Genomic DNA, 25,675 nt, shown 5'->3' on the forward strand with positions numbered 1-25,675 from the left:
TTCGCTGTTCCACGCGGCGTCGCACGGCTACCAGTCTCCGCAGCGGAGTTGACAGCTTGTCAGGTCGGCCTCTGCGTCCCCTCGCAATATTCCTTGGCAATTTGAGGTATGCCTGCTGCGAGACGGGAAGGATCAAGGTCATTGGCAAGGCTCCAGGCCTGAAAATTTTCTGGCCCGTTATGTGCCGACCTCGAAGCGGGCCAGCCCAGGAAGGAAGAAGTTTGTCAGCCTGTGCGCGTCGTCCTCGCACGCCGCCCATCGAAAACCCTTCGCTCCGCCGCGCTCCGGCCGACGATCCTCGATCCGCGATCGCCATGAAGCGAGAGGGCAAAGCCACCTGCGGTGACGCCAAGCGGAAAGCCATCGACGCCTGCCACGCCATCATGCGAGAGAGCCATTTCTCTGTCTCTTACATGCCTCCCAGTCCCGGATCTTCTACTCGTCATGATATTCCTGCATGTGTTGTTTGAAGGAAAACGCTTGAAATCAGCCGACCGATGGCGGCCGCGCGATCGGTCGCTCTGACTCTACGCGCTGGCAGATGGCTGATGCTTGCACGCTGCCGTCTGCATTGCTTTCCCGCGCTATGGTCTGCATCGCACCCTGCCGCTGCACTCCCCCTCTCTCTCTCCTCATAATTCCTCACTCACGTGGACCAAGACCTCATTTCATGTCGCATGTTTTCTTTTGTTGCAGCTTTTTGACCTGCTAGCATGCGAGGCATAGCCCATTGCCTCTATTCTGTAGTCGAATATTATTAATGTTGTTATAGAGGCGATATGACTATAAGCACTATTAAATAGATGCTAACAATAATATTAATTGGATTCGCCGGTGATTATTAAGTAGATGCTAACAAATTGTTAATGTTGTTCACTCTTTTTGTAGACCCCCAACTTTTTTATTGGATTCACCGGTGATTATTATTGTAAATATATCAGTGATTTGTTGTAAAGATATCTTGGCACCAGAAATATTAGTTTGTGATTTTCTTTTCTTGTTGAAACTATTGTTGTAAACACCTAATTTTTATGTGGAATTTATTTTTACATTATTGTTGTAAATACATTAGTGATTTTATTGTAAACATATGAAATTGTTAGCTTTTTAATAAAACCATTGTTCACTATTTGTTGTAAACACCTAGCACTTTTGTTGTATTTACATTTAATTATTGTTGTAAATACACAATTGATTTTATTGTAAAGATATGAAAATGTTGTTTTTTTGTTGAAAATCATGTTTACTATTTGTTGTAAACACCTAACTATTTTATTGTATTTAATTTTCATTATTGTTGTAAATACACCAATGATTTTATTGTAAAGATATGAAATTGTTCTTTTCTATTTAAATCATTATTTATTATTTAATATACTCTATTATAGCTAAAACTCAACATTAAAAGGAAAATGCTTGATTTCCTCCGGAGGATCCCGCGATGCCAGCCTCCGGCTCTGTGCCCGTCCGATCCAAGCGATCGTGCGGACGAAGAATTGACAGCTATGCCTAGCACTGACGCCTATCCTCTCGAGAGCCCCACCCACGATCGCATTCCAGATCGAGTCAAATGTTGGTCGTCTCTCCTCACATTCTCTCTGTATTTCTCGTTGTGGCCATGGGGACGGTCGGACGGAGATCCCGCCGGTGAGCCACCATGTTCGTCGCCGGCCCTCCTACCATGCTTCCTCTTTTCTCCGCCTCCATGCCGCGCGCCGGCGCCTCTGTCCCCCGCGACGGCGGCCTCGACGGATCGCGCCACTGCCCCTTGCGCCGCGACCACTGGCCTCGAACGCAGCGCGCCGCCGCCTCCTTCCCCGTGATGGTCGCATACCTCTATTCCCCGCGGCGTAGCCTCCACCCGCTGCGACGGCAGCCACCTCCACCCCGTGCGCGGTCGCCTCCATCGTGACGACCGACACCTCCATCACAGACCTTTTCCACGGGAATCATGCTGGCCCCCGTCCGATGCAAGCGATCGTGCTGGCCCACTTGCTGCAACCCCTGGCACCAGCACTGCAAAGGTCGGTCCTTGGTGCTGCAACCCCTAGTCGCGGGAGCTGCAAAGGTCAGACGCCGGAGCTGCAAAGGCCTATCGCCGGTGCTGCAACCCCCGTCGCCGGAGCTGCAAAGGACGGCCGCCGGTGCTTCAAAAGCCGGATGACGGTGCTGCAACCCCCCATCACCTGAGCTGCAAAGATCGGCCGTAGGTGCTGCAAGCCCGCCATCGAGCTCTGCCGCAGTGTTGCAAGCCACCGACGTCGGCACCGCCGATGTGCTACAAGCCCGCCATCGAGCATGGTGGCGGTGTTGCAATCCCATCGATGTCGGCGCTGCCTTAGTGCTGTAAGTGGGCCATTGGGACGCCACTAGCGGTGCTACAAGGGCCTGGGAAGGGCGCGGCGGCCGCGACGCTCCGCTGTCGCCGGAGATCGAGGCGGCGCCTGGCTCCCAAGAATCCCGCCGTCGACGGAGATGGTGGCTGCGGCGGAGGCCCGAAGTTATCCTCATCAACTCCTGCAACCGAAACGACCTCGTCGCCGGCCATCCCTACGGAGTTCCATGGCCGTTCCTCATGGTGGTGTTGCTACAAGAGGATCATGCGCACGGCGGTGCTGCGAGGCTCAGGTGGTGAGGGCGTGACCGGTGTGCGGCGAAGATTCATATGGTGTTTGTCGTTGCTGCTTTGTGGGCTGTGGTGGTGCTTCAGGGTGGGCAAAAAACCGATGACCGAAGACCGAAACCGAAAAGACCGAGACCGAACCCGAAAAGACCGAGACCGAAATAACCGATAAAATATTGGGTAGAAAATTTTATAGACCGAATTAAGTTTGGTAAATTCGGTCATTTTGTTCTAAGTAACCGAATAGACCGAGACCGACCGAATTTTACGTAAGACTGTCCCAATCTTTAGATTTTGTGATATGCGTGAGATGTGATATTGTTGAATGTTCATAAACTTCTCTAGCGTTGTTACATTTTTGTTTAGATTGTTGAACATTTATTCGTGCCAATTGATAATAATATATGCAATGAAAAAAAATCCAAAATACATCTAAAATGTTGCCAACCTTTTACTAAATAATGTCTAAGTTTTGCATTGACAACGTCGGCCACACTGTTCGGTCATGACCGAACCCGAACCCGAATTATTAGGTACCCGAATTTGTCGGGTAGTAAAAGTAACAAGTATATTTCGGTCTTCATTTTTTTCTGACCGAATTTAAAATAGACCGAAATACAAAAACCGAATTTTCGGTCATGACCGAACGCCCACCCCTAGTGGTGCTACCGGCCATGTCCGGCGGTGCTACCAGCCATATTGGTGGAGCTGCAGAGTCATGTTGCTACAAACGGTTGACGTCGTTGCTACATAGGCCTCCGTGCGGAGCTGCAAATGCTTCCGGTGGAGCTGCATCGATGCTATTGGTGCTATGAAACCCAAGTATACAAACCGCCGACAATTTTGCTACAAAGGCCACTGGGTGGAGCTGCAAAGGCTTTTGGATAGAGCTACAAAGCTAGCCATTGGATGCTCGATGTTATAATAGACAGTGTCCGGAGCTGCGAACGGGTGTCATCGATGTTGCAAAGCAATGTTACCGGGCTACCATGGAATAGGTTGGTGCTGCCGTCGTTGTTGCGAGGACCTCACCGGAGATCTCGTAAAAAAATTGTGATGCTACAATAGTATATCTTTTTTGCCACAATTGTTCTGCATTGTTGCTACTTTAGTATAAAATTGTGCTGTGAGGTCTCCGGCGAGGTCTCCGTCAGGTCTCCGGCGAGTAGTGGACGATGCTACGATAGTATAAACTTATTGCTTCAAATGTTTTGCTGGTTTGCTACTTTAGTATAAAATTGTTGCTACCAAGGCTCCGGCGATGTCTCCGGCGAGATCTGCCTCCAACAATTTTTTTCTTTTTATTTTCTAAGCGAACCGTTTTTTGCTTCAATGAAGCAAAAGCGGGCTTTTTTTTGCTACAACGAAGCAATGCTTGAATTTCTGTCTTCTGATGAGTCTTTTTTATTTTTGTTTCTAGGCGAACCGTTTTCTGTTTCAATGAAGCAAAAGCGGGCCTTCTTTTGCTGCGACGAAGCAAAGTCTAAATTTTGGCTAAAATTAGATACGTGTCATACAGGGAAGCCGGAGGTTCGGTTGGTTGTGGCCTCCGGAGGATTACTAGCGCTGTCCACATTAAAAGCACCTGCCACCGTACTAGCACAGGAGGATTGAAAGCAACATTATTACAGATGGATTAATTGCTAGCGCGCCATAAAGCAGGACATCGCGCCTGACCTGACACAGCGAGCTTGCATGCAAGCAGTAGCGCAGACATCGACATGGGAAAATAGACTAGCCGTACGATGTTGATTCAACGGATGCGAGAAGAACTGATTTTAGTTGTCCGGATCCGGCGACCGACGCCTAGCGCGCCCCTTGTTTGAAAGGTCCGAATCCAGCCCAACGCACAAGGAGAACAACCCTAGCACAAGGGCATCCACGGTGAGCCTATTTTCCATGGTTTTAAATAGCCCGCTATAGCCTGGCTATAGCCCGGCAATAGCCTTTCGGGAGACCTACCGCTGCGGCTATGCCCTTTATAGGCTAAATGAGAAAAAACCGCTAATAGCCGGTTATAGCCCAATTTAACCTCTATTTAGCCTTTAATTTAGCCGCTAAACCTCCTGCATTTTAAATTTCTCTTCTTTTTTATTTTATTTTTTGTTTTCCGAATTTGCGTTCAATATAATTAGATAAAATTTGTGAGTTGAATAACTGAATACTTATTTGACTTGAATAGTTGAATAATTTGTATCACGAATTGTATTTGAGTCATAGTTTTCCTCTTCTTTTGGTAAGATATGACTGAAATATTTCAAATTTTTTAAAAAAGGCTAAATGGAATAGCCCGCTATAACCCGGCTATAGCCTTTTATAGCCTCCAAACAAATCGCGGCTAAATGAAATAGCCCGCTATTTTAAACTATGCTATTTTCTATTTTGATAATGCTCATACTACTACTATGTGATTAGATCTCCCCTGGGTTGAACAATCTATGCGTATTTGTCTTTTCAGTGCGCATCTATCCATCCAGGCCAGTGCACCAAGCTCAGCATGGCTTATGTTTTTCAGGAAAGAGATCGGGAAAAGGCTACCGTAGAGGAGCAAAACGCAAAGACTCCCGAAGCCGCCTCATCGGCTAAAAAGGTAATCACAATGCCATCATGGTGAACCATTCTTGGCACAGAAGTTTCAGTCATGCCAGCACGGTTGATTCCTTTTCAGCCCCTCAAATATGGGTAACAAAGGCGAGGAGTTCGATCCAGATAAGCGGCGAGGACAGCTACCGTCCCAGGTTTATCGCCGTCTTAGCAGTGGCTTGGTACCAAAGCTTAGCGCTTTCTGCTGATGATATTTTGTATTTAAATGCCACTTATATTTGCAGATTTTTTTACTAATTAACGAGATCTTTGTGCTTGATTTATGCAGCAAAGTAATATTCTTCTTAGCATGACAAGCAGGTGCATATCCCAGTTAGACTTCTGGGCCTTGTTAGGAATCTGAGCGATGCTTGCATGTTGTGTTATTTTCTGTATCTTGCTGCTTTCTGTAGTCTCTTAAATCGGACCTGCAGCAAATTAAAGCTTAGTTTATAACCACTCTGGACTGCAACTCTATTCGTGTATTCAAAATATTGTTAACTAGGTTCACCTTCACATTATGCTAAACTGCAAAGTGGAAGCACAAAGACGAAAAAACAAACAAACAAACTCAAGCAATAAAAAGCGCGAAAAGAGAAATATGAGTTTTTTTTTGCCTCCAGTGCATATATATGGAGCATGATAGTCAACTGTGGAGATGAATGCAATCCTGATAGTGGAATTGTTTTGCTGCAGGGAGTTCTAAGATTTTGGAGGTAGGCTTTTGAGCGAGTAGTAGTGATGCAAGAAACATTTCCTGGTTCATGATGACTGGGACTACTGTATTGGGACTCTGTCATACGTAATCTTATATTCTGGTGGAGAAAGTGCTAAATCTAATGAATTCCTGAACTTCCTAAATAAATTTGTAATGCTTGTGCAACGTCTGTTTGTTAACATATAGTTCCAATCTGATGCTTGTTTACACACCTTGGGAGATCCTCACTTATCTGCATGTTTCATGTTTGTTGGTTTAACTGTGAAGGAGGTGGTAAAGATCTAAGGGCATCTCCAACGCGTCGATCCATCCCGCGCCCGCGCGTCCGGATGGGTTTAACCGGACAAATTCGCGGCCCAACTCGGCGATGCACCGCAAATGCGGATGGCCGCGGCGGCCGGAACGACGCAAACCCGGTGCAAATCTGGGCTAGGTTTGCGCGGCCACCGTTTGGCACGCTACGTCCGGTCGCGTCCGGATACTCGCCTGCTCGTCTCGCTTGGGCCCATCTATCGGTGAGCGCGCGTCTTATTAAATGTGGACTGGAGGGATCTATCCCTGTCAGTCCACTCCCCACTCCGTCTCCACTCCCTCGACGGTTCCGCACGCACGTGCAACTGCCGCCATGGCCCCGAAGCGACGCTTCGCTCCCGGAGCCAACGACGGCGAGGCGAGCAGCAGTCGCTGTCCTCCGCCGGTGCTGCGGGCCAGAGGAAACCGCAGCGGTCTCCACATCGGAGAGGCCGCCCGCGGCGGCGTGGCATTGGCGCAACCCGCGCCGCTGCTGCTGCCGAAGTCGGAGGAGGAAGAAGACCCCGACCTCTGCGCCGCTCTGGCGCTGTAGGCAGCAGAGGAGGAGGCGAAATGGGCGCATCTCGAAGCGGCCATTCGCACCACCGCGATGGAGGAGGAGGCCCGACAGCAGGTCGAGGACGCCGAGGCCTGGGCCTTCTTCGACTAGGTCCGCGCGAAGGAGGCAACATCGCGGCGGTAGGAGGAGGCCCGGCTCCACCCCGAGGAGCAGATGCGGCAGGAGGCCAGACACCGCGCGGAGGAGGAGAGGCGCCAGAAGGCCAGGCACCTCGCCTGGCAGGAGAGGGAGCAGCGCCTCAGGGAGGAGGCGCAGCTCCAGGCTGCTGCGGCGAAGCAGCGGCGGCTCCGGACCCCCACTTCGCCTAGGAGGAGGCCCTGTGGTCTCCGTGGCCGGAGTCCCCGGCGCGGTCGAGCCACAACAGTGTCTCGCTGCCCGGGGACGTCGTCGACGGCGACGGCGACGACGCCCACAGGGACTAGACGGTGCACCGGCGGCCACCGCGTCCTCATCAAACCCTAATAGAGGGTTTTTATATTTATTTTTAATTTTAAAGCCCATAAAGAGGGCTTCGTTTGTAGTTAAATTTGCCCAAAATAGGGCATATGTACAAATTTGCCTAAAATGGGGCATAAGTTTTAATGAACTACGTTAAGATTTAAATTTTTTTTATTGTTTTCACTTTTGCGATGCGTCTGCGTGTTGGGCGCACCGTGCGACCCAAACGAACACGCGGACGCGGACCGCTATCCGGATATCCGTGCGGTCACCCAAACGATCCAAAACGGACTGTGCAGCGCGTCCGTTTGGGTTGCCGCGTTAGAGATGCCCTAAGAACCATATGCTCCCCTGAGTTCGACCTTGCAGTTTTACATGATCGTTTCACCTAATGTCATTAGCTTTCTTGCACAGCGAGAGAATGGATTCGGGAAGTCCCAGTCAATCACACTCACTTCGAGTGTTTACATCGACGCTGCAACTCTGCAAGGCGACACGAACGTACGTACTACGTACTACTCACGGCCAGCTCCCAGCAGCCAAGTGTGACCGATGATCTTCTCTTCCTCCTTGTTTTGCCCCACTTCACCCCGGGTCTCGGACACGCTTTTGGCAACAATTTCAACCCCAAAGGAGTCAAGGACACAAGTCTCCCTTCACTGTTCCATTTGCCTCTGTTTGCTAGACCGCGTGGGAGCAGGGTCCTACACTCCTACTCAGTTCAGCTCGGTTAGGAGTGTTGAACTGTTCCTCGCTGTGATTGACCGGCCATTTTGTCGGGTTGCTTAAATATAACCATACGTATGCTCGACCCAAAGAATGGCAGTGGAGGTTTGTCGCAAAATTAAGATGGATTTCGAGCAATTGGAGATAGAGTAGTTTCTTTCTGTAGGGGTGCTAGTGTGGAGGAGAGCCCATGTCGTATGTGATCGGTGCTCTCCACGAGTTATTGGGTTCTTGTAATTGACGTTCTCTCTATCTTAATGAAGAAGACATGCAATTCTCATGTTTGTTCTTGAAAAAAACATATTACCCTTCGAGGCCCTAACTGAAATTACTTATCGCTGAAACGGGTGAACATATACACTAAAATACGTCGAGTTCTCTAGATACATATGAATCAACGAACAAGTAACATGGATCGACCGGAGTAACAAGGCTCCATATAATCATAACAATAAGAACTTCACCAGTTAAAACAAGTTCACATTTTTTCCGGATAGCTAAATCTAACATGCGAACTGTTGCGAAGCAGATTTTTCAGAAACTATCATTTTTTTTAACCCAAAAACATGCAAAGCACTGCATGTCGGTTCATCAAGATCAGAGAAGGTTTTTTACAGGACTGGCCGACTGAGAATACAAGTATGGCACTCAGAAAGAACTGTGGCGGAAGGATTGCCGTCAATTCATTAATATCAGCAGTATTCCCAAGTCATACATCTTGAAACAGAAAATGGCAATCATATCACTTCTAAAAAACAGTAGGCTAAGTAGTATTCCTCCGATAAAACTAAACACACTGTTTCCCTAGCGATGACCAAGCTATGTAATGGCCTAGTGACTAGTGAGGCTGGTGCCAACGCGGGCGCTAGGAGGGGCGCTACCGCCCGCGACAGGGCGAGAGGGAGGCGAGAGCGGGGCGAGACGGTAGCATCGGGCGGTGGCGCGGGCGCCCATCGTTAGGGCGCGGTACCGCCCGCCTATAGCCCGCGTTGGAGGCGAGAGCGGGGCGAGAGGGAGGCGGTAGCGGTGCTAGTGGGAGCGGTAGGGAGGCGGTAGGAAGGAGAGAGAAGTGAGAGCTGGCACTATAGTCCGTGCACTGGCACCGTAGGGTGAGAGCAGGCCCGGCCCTGAGGGGGGGCAGGCGGGGCGGCCGCCCCGGGCCCCCAAACCTAAGGGGCCCCAAAGTCCCGGCAAGCTAAGGCAGCGGCGGCGGAGGTTCATCCGGCGGCGCCATTAGAGCATGCAGAGTGTTTCTCTCGTGTCGTTCAGGAGAGAGGAGGACGACCGAAGGAAGCGTTATTCTGTTTAGTGGGCTGGACGATTCTTTTCCCTTTTGTTATGTTGGGCTTTTTTCCTTAATCAGTTTGGGCCTTTTTCCTTTAATAAGCTGTGAGGATACTAAGTGCGTGGGGGCCCCTAAAAAAAAAGTGCGTGGGGGCCCTCAAAAAAAAGTGCGTGGGGTATGTTGAGGTAAGATATATCATGTATACACGCACAGATCAATTTGAGAAGTGGCGCTCTAAAAATTAATCGTATTTTGAAGTGCAGAATTCTTTTTCTGGCACGAGAAACGAGAGTCAAAAAAAGAACATATGCCTGCTCAAAATTCCATATACGGTGATGTAGGTCCTCATACTTGGCTACTTAATCCGTCGCATGACGTTGGGGTCCATAAAATATTCTCATTAGTGACTTTTAAAATAAAACCATCATTGTCTCAAAAAGAAGGCCATCATATAAACATATACTTTTGGTATCAAAAGTTAAGGACGTCGTAGAATTACCTAAATTTAGATGTATCTTGCAGATTTATCTAAATTTCACTATATCTAAATCGTCTAGATATATCCAAATTTAGACAAATCTGTGATATCTTTTCAAAATAAAAGGAGTACGTAAATTATTAACATACAATCATTAGTGACTTTATATCTAGGAATACCGGATATTCTTAAAACAACAAGTATAATATTTGATATCAATATTGCTCGCATAGATTATAAATGTTAATTGGTATCATTTCATGTATATGTGTATAAATAATTATTTGAGACTTCTAGGGCCCTAGATTTTCATTTCGCCCTGGGTCCCTGAAATCTCAGGACCGGGCCTGGTCAAGTAGAGTAGCTTGGTCATTACATAGCTCCCACGTCGAGTCCACTCAGGCTGGTGCCAATGCATCACCCCACTATAGCCTCGTCACGTCAGCTTTTTCCTCACTCTCACCCCACTCTCACCTCACTCTCAACTTGACTACTTCCTCGGTTCCTCCGATAAAAAAACATACTCCTAGGAGTAACTAGGAGGGTACTATGAGTAACACACTGCTTCCCTAGCGATCACCAAACTATTTATAGTATAAATATGCAATGGTGATATCCGTTAACTAGTTGGCGTGGTTGCAGCAGAGGACATGGGCGATGCGCGTGCGGTGCTCCGGGCGGACGCTGATGATGAGCCAGAGGAAGGCGAGGACGGCCGCCCAGACGAGGATGTCGACGGCCAGGTGTGTCTTGGGCTGCGACACGATGAAGGTGAGGACGAGGCTGGAGTAAGCCACGACGAAGGACCACCGCACGTGGCGCGAGTCCACCGACATCCGCACCAGCAGGCTCAGCGTCATCACCATGGAGCTCGCGAACCCCACCCAGCTCGCCGCCATGAACATCCAGTACCTGCATGCCACCGGCAATTTGTTAGCCGAGATCGATTGATCGATTGAGTTCACGGCCGGGGCGGCTGCGGCGCGTACCTGCGTCCGTGCAGGTCGCGCATGATGGGGTCGCCGGCGAGGTACATGTCGCTGCCGTCCTTCGTCTTCTTGGTGTCCTGCCAGTACCCGCCGGGGATGTTGGTGCCGAGCTGGTACGTGAGCGTGGTGATCAGCGTGGCCACCACCAGCAGCGTGTTCGCGTCGTTGCCGACCCAGGTGTTCGGGCCCTGCGCGCCGAGGTGCTGCTGGTTCATGGCCGGGCGGCCGTGCGCCGTTGGCAGCTGCGGGTGCACGGCCGCTTGCGCTTGGTGGTGGCCCTGGCCTATCTCCACCTCCACGTTGCCCGCGGGCGCCGCGCCTGGGTGAACTTGCAGGTGATCCATGCTCAACGCCGAGTGGCCAAGTGGGGATCTCGAATCGGAGGATGATTCGGCACTTCCTTGTGGTGACACCTCGATCGGTTCCGTTCGGATACTGGGACGATGTGAGTGGGAGTGGCTCAGTTAAGTGGATTTGGTGATTACTGAGGGAGTCAAGGGAGCTAGAGATCCAGGACCAGGCATATATGGAGCTCTCCCCTTCTCCGGGTCAAGTGAAGTCTACGATGGGATGTTATTTTGTCCCGTAGAGCCCAAACCGCGTCGTTGGCGATTGTACCCTCCTACGAACTTTCTTAGTGGTTTACCGAACACAAAGAACAGTGTTTCTATACCGTGTTTAAAAATAGTGTTTCTATACGGCGTGCGTGTTGAAGGGAAATACAGGCCCGCGTTCTCCTTTCCCACAAAACCAAGTCATCAGGACGTAGCAGACTCAAAGTGGCCGTGCGTGGCGGAGCTTGCTGCCGTAGTCATCAGGACGTAGCAGACTCAAAGTGGCCGTGCGTGGCGGAGCTTGCTGCCGTAGTCATCAGGACGTAGCAGACGGACTCTGGATTCAACAGAGATGCATAAATGCGGCGTGACACTATCGGTCAAGGTGATCAACTACTCCATATAGGCACACAACGATTAAGTATTGGCGGGCACTCTGCAGCGTCTATACTCCGTATAGACGGCCCCTTGTCCAATCAGTGCAGATCATCTAACTGAAAAGTCGTTCAAATGACGGTAAAATACCATTTGCCAAACGCCTTGCAGTTTTTGCCAGAACTGAGAAATACTGCGGTATCAAAAAACTGCAATATTCCTCCCCATACATATAAATACTTTAGTTTTGTAATACTTCAGTTTTAGAAAAACTTTGTTGCCAAACTAGGCCTAACCCTTCATGATATCTACACTACTTAAAAAGGAGGAACATGTTCCTTATTCTGCCAACTCTCAATACGTCAAACTTTTCGTCGTCCTACATTTCATCCGCTTCGTCATCCCGCGTGGGCCCAACTGGGCCAAAGCCCAACAAACTCGACCAGAACGGGAACGGCAGCCGAAACCCTCGCTCCTCAACCTGGGATGCAATCCTCACGCTCGCCGACCGCCTCCATCTCCACGTCCCGCCGCGCCGCCCCCTCCTCCCTTTGGCAGTAGAGAGCACCGTCACACCTTCTCCCTTTTTTTTTTGCGACAAAGGGCTGATATTTAGAACAAAGTTCTTACAGAAAAGTCCACAACAAAGAAAAAAAATACACAACAGCCCCTGTGGACTCCGCTGCCGAAGACGACGACTGGGACGTATCGCCGGCGCGCCGCCGCTACTCCTCCACTTGAACCTTGGATCGGGAGGAGCCTCCCTACGGCCGGGAAGTCGACGAAACTCAGTCCCGGAGGACCTCCATCCAGCGCCATCGAGGCCAGCGCCCTGTTCCGCACATCAGCACCTTGAAGAACCAGATCCGGATCCGCCGTCACGGACGCCGGCGGGAGATTATTGACGCGCCGCGCAGCTCCAAGAAGCCGTGGGCACGACCACGGCAGCAGATCCGCAGCGCTACTCCACGGAGCACCACCGTCGGAGGAGAGAACTGCCACCGCCACAAGCCACTCCGGCCACGCCACCACCTCCAAAGCGCCGCCGGCTGGCATCCTACTACTTCCTACACTATGTACACGCCATGATCCGGTGATTCCCCGACCTCCCGCCGCCGGAGCGGCCGCCGGAGGCTGAGAAATCGACCGGATCGATGGCGGCGAGGTGGAAGGAGTGGGAGAGCTCAAGAAATCGCCTTCTACTGTAGACGGAAGAAGGAGAGGTCCAAGGTCCTCTTTTTTGAGAGGGTACACCCTCTCCCTTTGCCTCGGCGAATCCATGTCGCTACCGTGGCCTCACTATACCGCCGCCGCGCAAGGAAACCCTAGCCGCGTCGAGCTTGCATTGATGCGCCCGCCTCCGACGCACTCCGCACCCACAGCTGCCACCTCGAGGTGAGCCTCAGGTGGATAGCCTGCTTGTAGGTGGTTTGGCTGCGGAGCTTCACTCAAGGTCAACATCCCCGAGGAGCCCCCACTTCCTTGCCTGGTTCTCGGATGCGGAGGATGGAGGACAGAACCATACGGTAATCTCCGCCCTGGCCCTATACGGTATTGCCTCGTATTATCATGTGTTCCTTTCTGTTTACGGGGTTGGTTGTGACCCTGTGTGTTGTCCACTTCTTCAGTGAATATAATCTATACTATACCTGGATGATGGTAAGCTGATTTCCCTGATCCTTGAGGCGGAATTTTCCATACATCGTCCAGCAAGGCCGCAAGGTGGAATTCGTTGATGATGCAACTGCCAATGGCGACGCGGAGGATGCTGACGATCTGCCAATGCTGGTGGGGCATCTCACATGGCGCCACCGTCTCCAGTGAAGACCTCCGCCTCCTCCTTGCCATCCTCTTCTGGGACCATTTCAACACCTCCAATCTGCCGCGCCACCACCCCAGTACCGCCACACCACCACGCCACCACCTAGAGGACCTACTTTGCCTCCGCGTTACCCCTTTTTTTGCATTGAGAACCGATTAGTGATTGTAACTTTAAATTCTATAAAGTTTGTCAAGCATCTAAACATGAATCTGCAGTTACTTATAGTTTATTATCTTTGCTCTTATCACTTTATGATAACATGGATTGGCGTGTGAGATCTGTTTCTACATTACAACAAATTTTTGAATTTTATACATATGTTACTCTAATATCACTAGGTTTTTCTGAAGTAGCTGACTTAAGTCCGGTAAGATATATTCATATGTTCATGAATTGAGGGTATTACTGTACTAATTAAATTCTGGAGCTCATTCTTTCTTTATTCTAGCAACTGAATGATAAAATGATGTATTTATGTTTTTGTACTGGTGTAGAGGATCAAATTTTTACAATAGTTTCATTAAAGGTTCATGATATACTCTTAGTTGAAATGACACGAGTTACTGTGTTTTTGCACTTTTGGTACTTCTCCAATCATCCGCTTTAAAACCATAAAATCCATTCAGGATTTTAAAATGCTTTCCTAATGGTACCTTGATGTGAAATTGTTTGCTTCATGAATCTTTGGCTCTGAAGCGGTACCATTATTTTACAGATTATGTTATATCGTAGGAATTGAGTTATTTCAAATCTGTAGTATATGTGAAGGAAAGTATTGCAAGCCTTCCCACTGTGAATGGGTATTTCATTCTGTCAAAAAAAAAGAAGCCTTGGCGAACAGTTTGATTGAGCAATACCACTCCATGGCAATGCTCTTCAGAAGGGTATTACTTTAGTCACTAAATTTGGGATCTCATTTGTTTATTCTAACAACTGGATGATAAAATCATCTATTTACTTATTTGTAGTGATCTTAAGAGGGGACTGTTACTGTTTTTTCACTAAAGCTTCATGTTTTTTTACTTTTAGTATCATCTATTTACGTATCTGTAGTGATCTTAAGAGGGAACTGTTACTGTTTTTTCACTAAAACATCATGTTTTTTTACTTTTAGTTGGCATGGCATGTCGCAGCGGCACTGGTTCTTCCGGCTGCAGCAAGCCGGGATCCGCGCGCGGTCCGCGCTTGTCTCCGTCGTGTACCAGAAAGGGCTCTCCCTGTCCAGCACCTCCAGACAGAGCCGCACCAGCGGCGAGATGATCAACATCATCAGCGTGGACGCCGACCGCGTCGGCCTGTTCTCATGGTACATGCACGACCTCTGGTTGGTGCCGCTCCAAGTAGGCATGGCGCTCTTCATCTTGTACTCCACCCTCGGGGTCGCCTCGCTTGCAGCGCTCGCTGCCACCGTCGTTGTCATGCTTGCCAATGTGCCTCCGATGCAAATGCAGGAGAGGTTCCAGCAGAAGCTCATGGACTGCAAGGATGTCAGGATGAAGTCCACATCTGAGATCCTGCGCAACATGAGGATTCTTAAACTGCAGGGGTGGGAGATGAAGTTCTTGTCCAAGATCATCGACCTGCGGAAAACAGAGGAAAGCTGGCTCAAGAAGTATCTGTACACGTCCACCGTGGCCACCTTCGTGTTCTGGGGTGCCCCGACCTTCGTCGCCGTGGTAACATTCGGAGCCTGCATGCTCGTAGGGATACCATTGGAGTCAGGGAAGGTGCTGTCTGCATTGGCCACGTTCCGAGTGCTTCAAGAACCAATATACAACCTTCCCGACACAATCTCGATGATGATTCAGACTAAGGTGTCTCTTGACAGGATAGCTTCTTTCCTCTGTCTCGAGGAGTTGCCAACTGATGCTGTGCAGAGGTTGCCAAGTGGTAACTCGGATATCGCAATTGAGGTCAGCAATGGGTCCTTTTCCTGGGACGCCTCAGCTGAAGTGCCAACGCTGAAGGATCTGAACTTTCAAGCTCGGCAAGGCATGCGGGTCGCCGTCTGTGGGACCGTCGGCTCTGGAAAATCAAGCTTGCTCTCTTGCATTCTTGGTGAGATGCCAAAGCTATCAGGAGAGGTCAAGACTTGCGGAACAATGGCATATGTCAGCCAGTCAGCATGGATACAGAGCGGCAAAATTCAGGACAACATACTGTTCGGCAAGGAGATGGACACTGAGAAGTATGATACGATCCTTGAGTCATGTTCCCTAAAAAAAGACTTGGAGATATTACCATTTGGTGACAAAACGGTCATTGGAGAGCGAGGCATCAATCTTAGTGGCGGGCAGAAGCAAAGGATTCAGATAGCCCGAGCTTTGTATCAGGATGCCGACATCTATTTATTCGATGATCCATTCAGTGCAGTCGATGCCCACACAGGCTCCCACCTCTTCAAGGTATAATATGATCTTTTATTTGTTCAGTAAGATGGTTGAAAACACATTTCTTAAGGCTTGTACCATTTGCAGGAATGCTTGCTTGGGGTTTTGGGATCAAAAACAGTTGTTTATGTTACGCACCAGATTGAATTCCTACCTGCGGCTGATCTTATTCTGGTGAGAATTTCATTGGCAAAAGTTTCATGTAAACTTATTGTCATAAATTTCTTGGTTCTTCTTATAATAAGATAAATTAATGTAGGTAATGAATGGTGGGAGAATAGCCCAAGCAGGCAAATACAACGAAATCCTTGGATCAGGGGAAGAGTTCCTCTTTTTTTGCGCTTTGAGTACTTCTCCAATCATCAGTTCTGAAACAATAAACTCCATTTTTCCTAAATATGAGACGTTTTAGGAGTTCAAATATTTATGAACGGAGTGTACTAATTAAGAATTGTTGAGTTCAAATTATGTCTGAATCTAGGATCAATGGCTCTGTGCCCATGTAACTTGTGTGATAAATTGCTTGCTTGTGTTATCTCTTTTGACTTTCTTCGTCTCCTTTTGAGAGAAATATTTAAATTCTTTCTACATAATTACTATAAACAGTGCTAAAATCCTATTCGCAAAAAAAGCCTGGAAAGGACCCTTCGACTGAGGTTTTGTTGTACATTCAATTATAGAGCATGCTCGTGTGGTGGGAGAGTTTTCATAATGCTTAATATAATTTATTTTTTTGTATTATATTTATGTTACTTTCTAAGTTACAATAGTTGTTTCATGCTCCGCTCATCTATCAATGGGTTCTGAAATAAGATGTATTTTAATTCTTCCAAAACTTGAGAAATAAAAATATCACTACTGTTTCTGATCAACTTTCTGGGTAATGGTAAGATGGATGGTTTCAAGGAAAATATGAAAGAACGGATGTGCTGCCAATTTCTCGAAATTTTAGTCTGGGACAATGAAAAATGTATGCATGTTGAGAGGCAGAATCAAAAGACGAACCAAAAAATTGGGAGCTCCTTTTTTGTTTATTCTAGCAACTGGATTATAAAATTATATATATTTATGTATTTGTAGTGATGTTTAGCAGGAAATTGTTATTGTTGTTTTACTAAAGCTTCATGCTCTTACTCTTAGTCGGCATGGCATGAGTTTCTCTGTTTTTACACTTTCGGTACTTCTCCAATCATCAGGTCTAAAACCATAAACTCCATTTAGGATTTTATAATAGTTTACTAATGATTTCATGGATTGGTTGCGCGACGTTCCGCAGGTCGCATCCGGCCTACCACCAAGGCATCCTCACATCGAGATGCTGTCCGGGGATGTGCCCACGAGGCTGGGTCTTTGTGTCCTACCTCAACCTCGGGAGTGACGCGACTTGACCTGGACATTGTCAAACCGAGCTCTGATGGTACCAACAACGACTAGAAGAATCCGGTGACGAGATGAGCATGCTTCTCCTGATGTGTATGCACATGTGCCTTCGCTGCTGCATATATGTGCTTGCAAGAAAGGGCAACTAATATGTTTCTATTTGTTAGAAAGCTCTGAATAAGATTATTGTTTCGTCCTCTTATAGGATTTGCTCTCCTTCCTCTTTGATGCTTTCATGATTAATAAGGTCTCTTCATGATTATGTTTACATACGATGGATGCGTCAATGAAAATTTTCAGCTGAAACTCCTTGTCCTCAAAGGTTACTGCTCTTTTTCATAGGGTTACTGATCTCTTGCAGTTATATATGCATGCCGTGTGTGTTTCTCCAAAAATTAGGATTTTCACTAACCATGCTATTGTAGTTCATTCACAGGACATTGATTCTTTCAAGATATAATTGCTTGGAACTGGGAACTTTGTAGATCGTTTTTTTCCTTCAAAATGGAGGGGGTACCCCTGACCTCTGCATCCACTTTGTAGATCGGGTACAATCCTAGCCTCAAATCAGCTCTTGATTAATTCATTTTCAAAGAAGCACACTTGCTCAATTATAAGTCTTGTTGTTCCAGTTATTGCTCCTGTTACTTTTGTCGTGTTGACTATGGTGGAAAAGGTGCAAACCTTCTTTCTATCACTTATGAATCATCGTGTTGCGTTACCAAGTCTACATATGTATAGCCTATATTTGTCAGTTGTTTGTTAAGCACTCCTCGTAGGATTCAGATGTAGCTAATTAGTTTCTACGTTATATGTCTTTGATGTAGCACTCCTTGGTGATTCAGATATCGAGTTTGTTTGTTGTTTGTTTTGTATCTTGATGTGCTTTGAGCTGTGAGCATCCTTGAATCACCAAGGCATCTATAATAAAAATTTGAAAGACATGAACTGCCTCAATTAAAATGCTCTATTGAACAGAAAAAAAGCAATCTTCTATTTTTTACTTTTTAGCTTCAGTGCTTTTTATTTTGTCATCATTAGCAGAATTACATTACATTGTATTCTCTTGCATTGTGCAAACCATATATTTATTCTGAATTAAGGCAATTCAGTTTGCTATATGCTGGTTTTTGGGACTTCATCACACTGACTAATATCTCAAAGTAGTTAGGAAAAAACCAATGTGCCTTTTCTATAATTGAGCATAGTCATAATCAAAGATCATAATAACACCATCGTACTGTGCTACTGTAAATAGCCTAATATGTTTTAGTTGCTTGTTTTATCTTAGTAGCCAGGGAAATCATATGGGTTTCTTATTCTGATGACAGTACAGTAGTTTAACTGAGCATATGTCTGAAACCTGAATAGTCTTTGTTATACTCCAGTTGAACAGTCCAACCTGATTTTTCTTTGTTATTCTACAGTACAGTAGATGGAAAAAAGTTGGACTGTTCTACTGGTACTACTTGAGTACATTAGTTGCTTGTTTATGTTAGTAAAAACTTTAACCAGGCTAAACATATGGGTTTCTGGTATTGATGAAACTACATTTGTTTATGTGCCAAGTGCACTTTGACTTGAAAAGTGAAAGTTTACTTGTCAATTTAAGGGATCATCAATACCCAATATGCAAGGTAAGAAGCACAATTCTTATAATTTTGTCCTATTGTTGGTGTTGCGCCGTGTTGCTAGGCTATTGCTTCTTCCATCTGTGTGATATTTTTGATGTTTCGGAATCCATACTATATTGACTTACCAAATTGGACACCCGATAGTGATATTTTTTTAGCATCCTATCCCCCATACTTGCAGTCTGCTCCTTACTTCAAACACATAGTGCTTTTTGCGATAATCATATTTATGTTTGCTTCGCCTGATACATAATTTTTGATAGAACTGAACATTCATGTAGTCCAGAATGTACTCCTGCTTACGCAATTGATGAGTTCATCTTGAAAATACACATATGATTTAGATTTAGCTTACGGACACCTTTGTTGACAGTGGAATGAACATATGTACATTAGAACTCCTCACGGAGGAAGAACTATATGCAAATTCAAATTGTGGTGTTATTATTGGATAGTAAAAATTAGACATGATGTGAGCCATCATAAAAAGTATATGCGCAGAAGTCTGATGTGAACTGTACTTCTCTTTGCAGGTGGCATTGTGAGCTCGCTCTCTCGACCACGCGTGGGTCTACTGGGATGCGAACCGAAATTCTTTTCCAGTGGCATGCGTTTTGGGGAAAAGAGAAATATGGGTGACCATAGTTTAAAAAGCGTCGCTTAGTCGCCGCCTAGGCGTCAGGGCGCTCCCCCTCCGCTTTCTAAAAACAGCCGCTTTAGGCGCCTAGGCGTCCAAAGTGCCCGCCTAGGCGTCGCCTAGGCGCCAAAGCGCCCTCCCTCCTTAAGGCGCCAAGGCGTCGCCTTAAAAACCATGTGGGTGACCATTAAGCTGCACAACTTGTGACAAGAGAAATATGCAAACCGAATTTATTTTCCAGTGGCATGCATTTTGGGGAGAAGGTAGAATTGAGGTAGAAGATGGTCCTGCGATATCTGAACAATCTACGACACTCCTCGACCCCCTGGATGGACAAAGAGGTTAATTCAGATTTGGTATGATGTTCTGTGTTGTTTTGCAAATTAGTTGATTTATTAGTTAGTTCAGGTATGTGATGATCTGTGAGGAGCAGAACTCTTATGCAGCTTTGTTGTTAAACCCAGATGCTAATCCAAGCACCGTAATGTTGAAAGAAATCGTATGCTAATCTAACAAAATTGATTTGGTTACCTACCAGACCAATAATATAACATGATTCATTTCTGATCCCTGGATGTGATGCTTGTACTTTATACCCTTCGTTATTAAATGAGTTGTCACCATCTTTTTAGGTTGTGCATGTCTCAGAGCCTCCTGTTTATGTGGAAGCAAGTTATTATGGCAGATGAAGTGATTTTCAAGAATGACCTAGCTATATAGATTGCCAAAGTAGACATCGAGAAGGTGTATGTCAGTACAAAACATTCACAATGTTTTTCAAACAGAAGCGAGGAGGAGGTGCCGAGCAATGAGAGGAAACGCCCGGAGGATCTATGGGTAGTTCGATACAGCGATGACGAAGATTTTGTTATTAATTATACTGTTATGGCATTGCTACTCCATATATAAAATTCTAATCAAATCACAATACTATTCAAAGTAGAATTCCCAGTTATATATTGCTCCTCATAAAATTATTAATCTACGGACTCATATTATATTATATACTGTGAAGTTCTTCGTGATTTCTGCGAATGGCTTTTCCTGCATTATACTAAGCATTCAAAACCATTTGAGGTTAGTGATGATTTGGAGTTGGAGAAAACACTAGACGCAAAAGCAGTATGTAGTGGTGTTGTTTGGGTAGGGGTTACTGGAACCAATGGGGAGAGACGAAGAGAGGCAAGGGAGCTAGAGAAAGAGCCACAAAAGAATGATCTTTGATCGTAATCATGTTTCACTTAATTTTTCTTTGGCTTGCATGTGTTGAAGAGGTTTGAGGAAGCTACCTAAAAAAATTAACATCGGCAACACTGCCTGCCGACCGAGTTTTTTACCCCTGCCATTATTGAAGATTCCCCTTTTATATGTTTGATACAGAAGGTTACGATCTAGGGTTGTCTCCGGATATTTATGAATATCAAGTGTAGTTTGAACTAACCATAAAAAAGAAATATTCCTTTAGTTATACCTATGTTTGCAACACACACATTTTGTGAGACCATAATACATCCAAAAGAAGTGGTTGTCGAGTTAAAAGTTATGACTCCCCAGAACACACAGGGACCACAGAACTTCGAACATGTAAAGGCACAACAAGAGGCACAACAACGTGGTCTTGTTATTGCTTCGATGTTATCGTGTTGTATATTATGGTATCCCTGATTTGTTTCAAATTTTCATAGTGAGTTATAAATTACATATGTATATTTAAAAATAAAATTTGAGGACCCGTGGCAACGCACGGGCATTTGTACTAGTAGTATATATTAAGGCTTAGTTTGGCAACAAAGTTTCTCTAAAACTGAAGTACTGTAATTACAACAATAGTCAAACATGTCACAGTATTTCTAAATACTCCAAAATACTTCAATATGCCAATACTTTGGTTTACTATGCCACCCTGCTTAAAAACTGCAGTTTTAGAATACTTTGGTTTTTAGAATACTTTGCTACCAAACTAAGCCTAAAGTATTTATGTGAATGGACAAAAATACTGCAGTTTCATGATACCGTAGTATTTTTCATTTTTGGCAAAAACTACAAGGTGTTTGGCAGGTGTTGTTTTACTGTCCCTTTGATTCACGTTTGACCATCACACGTCTACACATGGTTATTGCGTCAGTTGCTGAAGCATTCGAACCTTAGTCCTAGCTAGCTACCTGGAACAAGTAATGAATGTTGGAACCTGTGAAATTATATACTTCGGCAAGAAAAATCAAAATAGTGCTTCAAGCAAAAGACTTGAAATACGTGTGTACTTGTAGTACAAAATATTGTGAGGTATAGTAAAGGGCATCAGAGGTACCAGATTCCATGCAAGCATGCATAAACTAAGGAACGATTGCATCAGCGGGAACGTTTTCATTGTTCTCCATTTCAGAAAAAAGTGGTCCGACCCGGTTTATTTAGGCTCAGTTCTTTTGGCAGCTTCTCCGAGAAGCTGCCCTCCCCCCAGCTTCCTGGGGAAGCCGCCCCCAAAATTTAGGAAGACTTCCGAAATGATCTCGCCTAGACAAATCCGGAAGCCTCCCTAAATTTTGGGGGCGGCTTCCCCAGGAAGCTGGGGGAAGGGCAGTTTCTCGGAGAAGCCGCCAAAAGAACTGAGCCTTAATACTTCAAAAATACTACAGTTTGAAGGATGCTAAAGTATCAATACTGCAATTTTTAGTCATAGCCAAACACATCAAAGTATTTGAAACTGTAGTATTTTTGAAAACTGTGGTATTGCTCAAATACTTTAAAAAAAACTTTGCTACCAAACGCAGCCTAAGACATGTACACATTATTTGTGGTACAATGCATTATCTTTGATTTCTAGTAATAAATGAGAATCAATAAAATTTTAGAGGAAAATTAGGATGCTAAACGAAGATAAATGGTACAATAGAGAAAATAGCTTTCTCTTTTTTCATCAGAGACCATCCCTTTTAAACGGAAGGTTCGAAATAAGCCCGACTTTAAAATAACGAAGCCATCAACCGGCTAGAAGTTACAACAAGAGATACAACACGCGCGCGCGCCGCAAAGTGCACACCGAAACAACAATGGAAGACAACACGCAAAAAATACTCCACAAAGCGCCATGTTGAGGGAGACTTTTCTTCTGTTGCACCGGAGTGAGCACGTCCTTGTCCACGCCAACAAACCTCCTACGCACCAAAACAGCAGCCAGGGGGCCTCGACGACGGGCCAGCAGCCTAGCAGAACTTGAGAATCCAAAGGAGGGAGGCACTACAAGAAATATGTTGACTAATGACCCCAGGTATTGGTCGTAGAAAAGGTCTTAGTAGTCCTTTCATGACCTTTTTTTGACCAAAAACAGTAGGTCACATACCGAGGGTCAGTAATGACAACTCACGACCTTTTTATTGAATTGGTCATGGACTTCTACGACTAAAACAGAAGGTCATGAATCTACGACCAAACATTTTGGTCACGGGCTATCTACCCTGTCCACATCAGCAAGCCTACGTGGCAGATTTTTTTGACCAAATAAATTGGTCGTGGATCTGATTCAGCCCGGTCCAATTCAGCCTTCTAAATGGGCTGAGCCCAACCAGTCGACCTACTGAGTTTTTTTCCGGGTCCCTTTTGAATTGTCTGAGCCTAAAAAAATTCATTTTTTCTGGGCCATAACCTTTTTGCAGTCTATTTCCATTTAGGTCGTGGCCTTCTTATAGCCTAACTGCTTTTCTGGACCTGGGCCCCAAACAGCATTATGTCTAAAACAATATTCACGTTTAATATTAATAGAAAAAAGAAGAAAATAGATTGTAATTCATCAAATAACAGTTAAATAAAACTGTTACAGAGTTTCAATCGAAAACAGATAGAACAACACTTCTTTGAACAACCATAGTTTACATCACATATAGATAACCCAGTTATTACTACACATCTAGATATACAAAAAATATTTATGCGCTTATTTGATCTTCAGCCTGGAAGTCTTGTAAAATAGAGGATATACTGGCCGTAGTTCAAGTCTGGAGCTCTTGTGAGTAAAAGATACTAGGCATCCCTCACCGATTGTGAGGGATCCATGTCCTTTCCCTGGAGAGCATTGTCATCGGAGAATAATATCAGCCAAATACTTAACATTTCAATTCAGCATAACCAAGATTTTAGAGCTTCAGGTTGCAGAATTTAGAAAGAGATATACCGAGCTGAAAGATGAATATACATACAAAGTGAATTTGCATAACAAATTACTACCGTGTTCCCAACTTCCCATATTTAAGATGACGCCTAAATAGAAATTGTACACTTAAATTCCTAGTATGTAATGTTCAACCACGAGTACGGGGCAGATATAATTCAAATGAAATTTACATGAAGGATATGTTCCCTTTCTACAATACAGATATACATCCAGGAGGGACAGATTCTGAATTAAACCAAACTAGAAAAAACACTAACACATTTGTAGAATGTATAAGAGTAGTTTGTTTTGTTAAACACACGCTGGTGCTTGGCAAATCACATAGGAAACAGTGCCAGTGTTTTACTTGGTAGTTGTGATAGGCTTCCATAGTAGCCATCTAGCTTTTTCCTTTTGAGCAGAAGCCATCTAGCTACTAGTGTCAGAATGTTCAACGAGTCAATTCTTCTCACCTCGCAGGTTTGTATGGCATCTCACCCTACTCTGCAGAGATGTGATGGGTCCCCTCCAATGTAGTGCAGAGCAGCGGAGTGCACCATAACTCTGTGGGGGTTCACTGGAGAAATAAAGCACTGCTGATTTAAAACTATAGATTATAGACACTAACCATAAAGCCTAATAATGTAATTGTCTTAAATTCTTTGTCAAACTAGGAGGTTTGCTTCTAAATAGAATTGGTCCTCGTTAAATTAAACTCTAAAGCAGAGACATAGAATTGAACGCATATATTTGAGTTTTGCCTCCTCTGAGAGTAAGAGATATTGATACCTCCGTATGTCTCTCATGGAACTGCTACACTAAGAAGTGTGAACATCAAAGTGCTTGCATTACTAAAGTCAGAACTAGCTTATTTTGTTTGATTTATTTTCTTGGAAAATCAGAACAAACAGATTAGCATGCAACTCTTTCATTGCTAAACACACCAGTTATGGAATCTGAATTGCTATGTGATATAGAATGCATCACCAGAGGTAAACCATCTAGGAGTCTCAGTATCCAACTTGTTGAAGCCAACCTCTAGATTACTATCTAGGTGCTATCCAAAAGGGCAACACAACTACAGTGACGTCTAGAACATATATCATTCACCATGTAAACCAATATTGAATCAACTCATGTTTGTGAACATGTGATATGGGCTTCTACCACAAAATCAAATTGAGATAAAATAGAAATTGCGGTATGACGTAGAACGCATAATACAGTATGGCCATGGTTGCCTGACATGGAGCCGTACACCTCAGTGTACTCGCACGCCACTATTCCTCCCTGTTCGCGCAACCAAAGCTGCTTGTAGCTCCCTTCGTCGTCTAAGTCCTCAAACCACTTCCCCTGACGCAAAGGCACCTAATCAGATCAAACAACGCAGTGACTCTGGAAGAACAAAATAATTCAAACAAATTTGAGAGAAACTGCGAGGAATCTGCTCACCTCTTGCATGGAACATCGGGAGAGGTCGAGCAGGAGGCTTTGGAAAAAGTTGGCACAACAGCTGGGAGTATAAAGGGAAGGCATGGCTGCAACATCAGAAAAAGTTTACTAAGAAATCAACATCACCCTCAGAAGTAAAACTTGAAGTAATTACAAGGAGAACCAGAAAATAATGCTATTGGAACTAAGCGTAATTTTTAGATCGTCAAATTGAATGGCAGAACATCTCAAGCTACAGGTTGCAGATTACAAAAAAGGTACTACTTGACAGATGAAAATATCAAAGCTTATTTTAGGATGTTTGTGAGACTTTGAACCAGGCTACTTAATTTAGCTTCCACTGTCAAAATCAGTTAGTTCATATGCACAAAGAAAAAGATACTAATTGAAAGGACACCACTCCACTCGAAAAACATATAAGCATTATACATGTATATAGCAGCACAACTTGTAATAGAGTACAACCACCACTGCTTCCAAAATTAAAATAATGATGCCTAGGATCATATGAACATGAATACCTCTTAGACTAACTAAAGTGTCGTTTTGTCTGAAAGGAAAATCCATAGCCATTAA

At 45.3% G+C, this 25,675-nt stretch overlaps 2 protein-coding genes across 2 annotated transcripts; one reads left to right on the forward strand and one right to left on the reverse strand.

Annotated features, from left to right (window-relative positions):
- Positions 1 to 10,206: 10,206 nt before the first annotated feature.
- LOC124697741 lies at positions 10,207 to 11,296 on the reverse strand. The gene is made up of 2 exons (XM_047230286.1): positions 10,712 to 11,296; positions 10,207 to 10,634 (listed from the first exon to the last, which is right to left on the reverse strand). The coding sequence occupies exons 1-2, from the start codon at positions 11,053 to 11,055 to the stop codon at positions 10,346 to 10,348; spliced, it is 633 nt and encodes a 210-aa protein (XP_047086242.1). The 5' UTR covers positions 11,056 to 11,296; the 3' UTR covers positions 10,207 to 10,345.
- Positions 11,297 to 13,390: 2,094 nt separating this feature from the next.
- Positions 13,391 to 19,411, forward strand: LOC124695219 (ABC transporter C family member 3-like). The gene is made up of 9 exons (XM_047228098.1): positions 13,391 to 13,538; positions 13,801 to 13,829; positions 13,911 to 13,930; positions 14,577 to 15,867; positions 15,940 to 16,026; positions 16,112 to 16,176; positions 18,660 to 18,694; positions 18,802 to 18,869; positions 19,400 to 19,411. The coding sequence occupies exons 1-9, from the start codon at positions 13,391 to 13,393 to the stop codon at positions 19,409 to 19,411; spliced, it is 1,755 nt and encodes a 584-aa protein (XP_047084054.1).
- The last annotated feature ends 6,264 nt before the right edge of the window (positions 19,412 to 25,675 follow it).

Source organism: Lolium rigidum, chromosome 3 (genome assembly GCF_022539505.1).
Source record: "Lolium rigidum isolate FL_2022 chromosome 3, APGP_CSIRO_Lrig_0.1, whole genome shotgun sequence".
NCBI lineage: Eukaryota > Viridiplantae > Streptophyta > Magnoliopsida > Poales > Poaceae > Lolium > Lolium rigidum.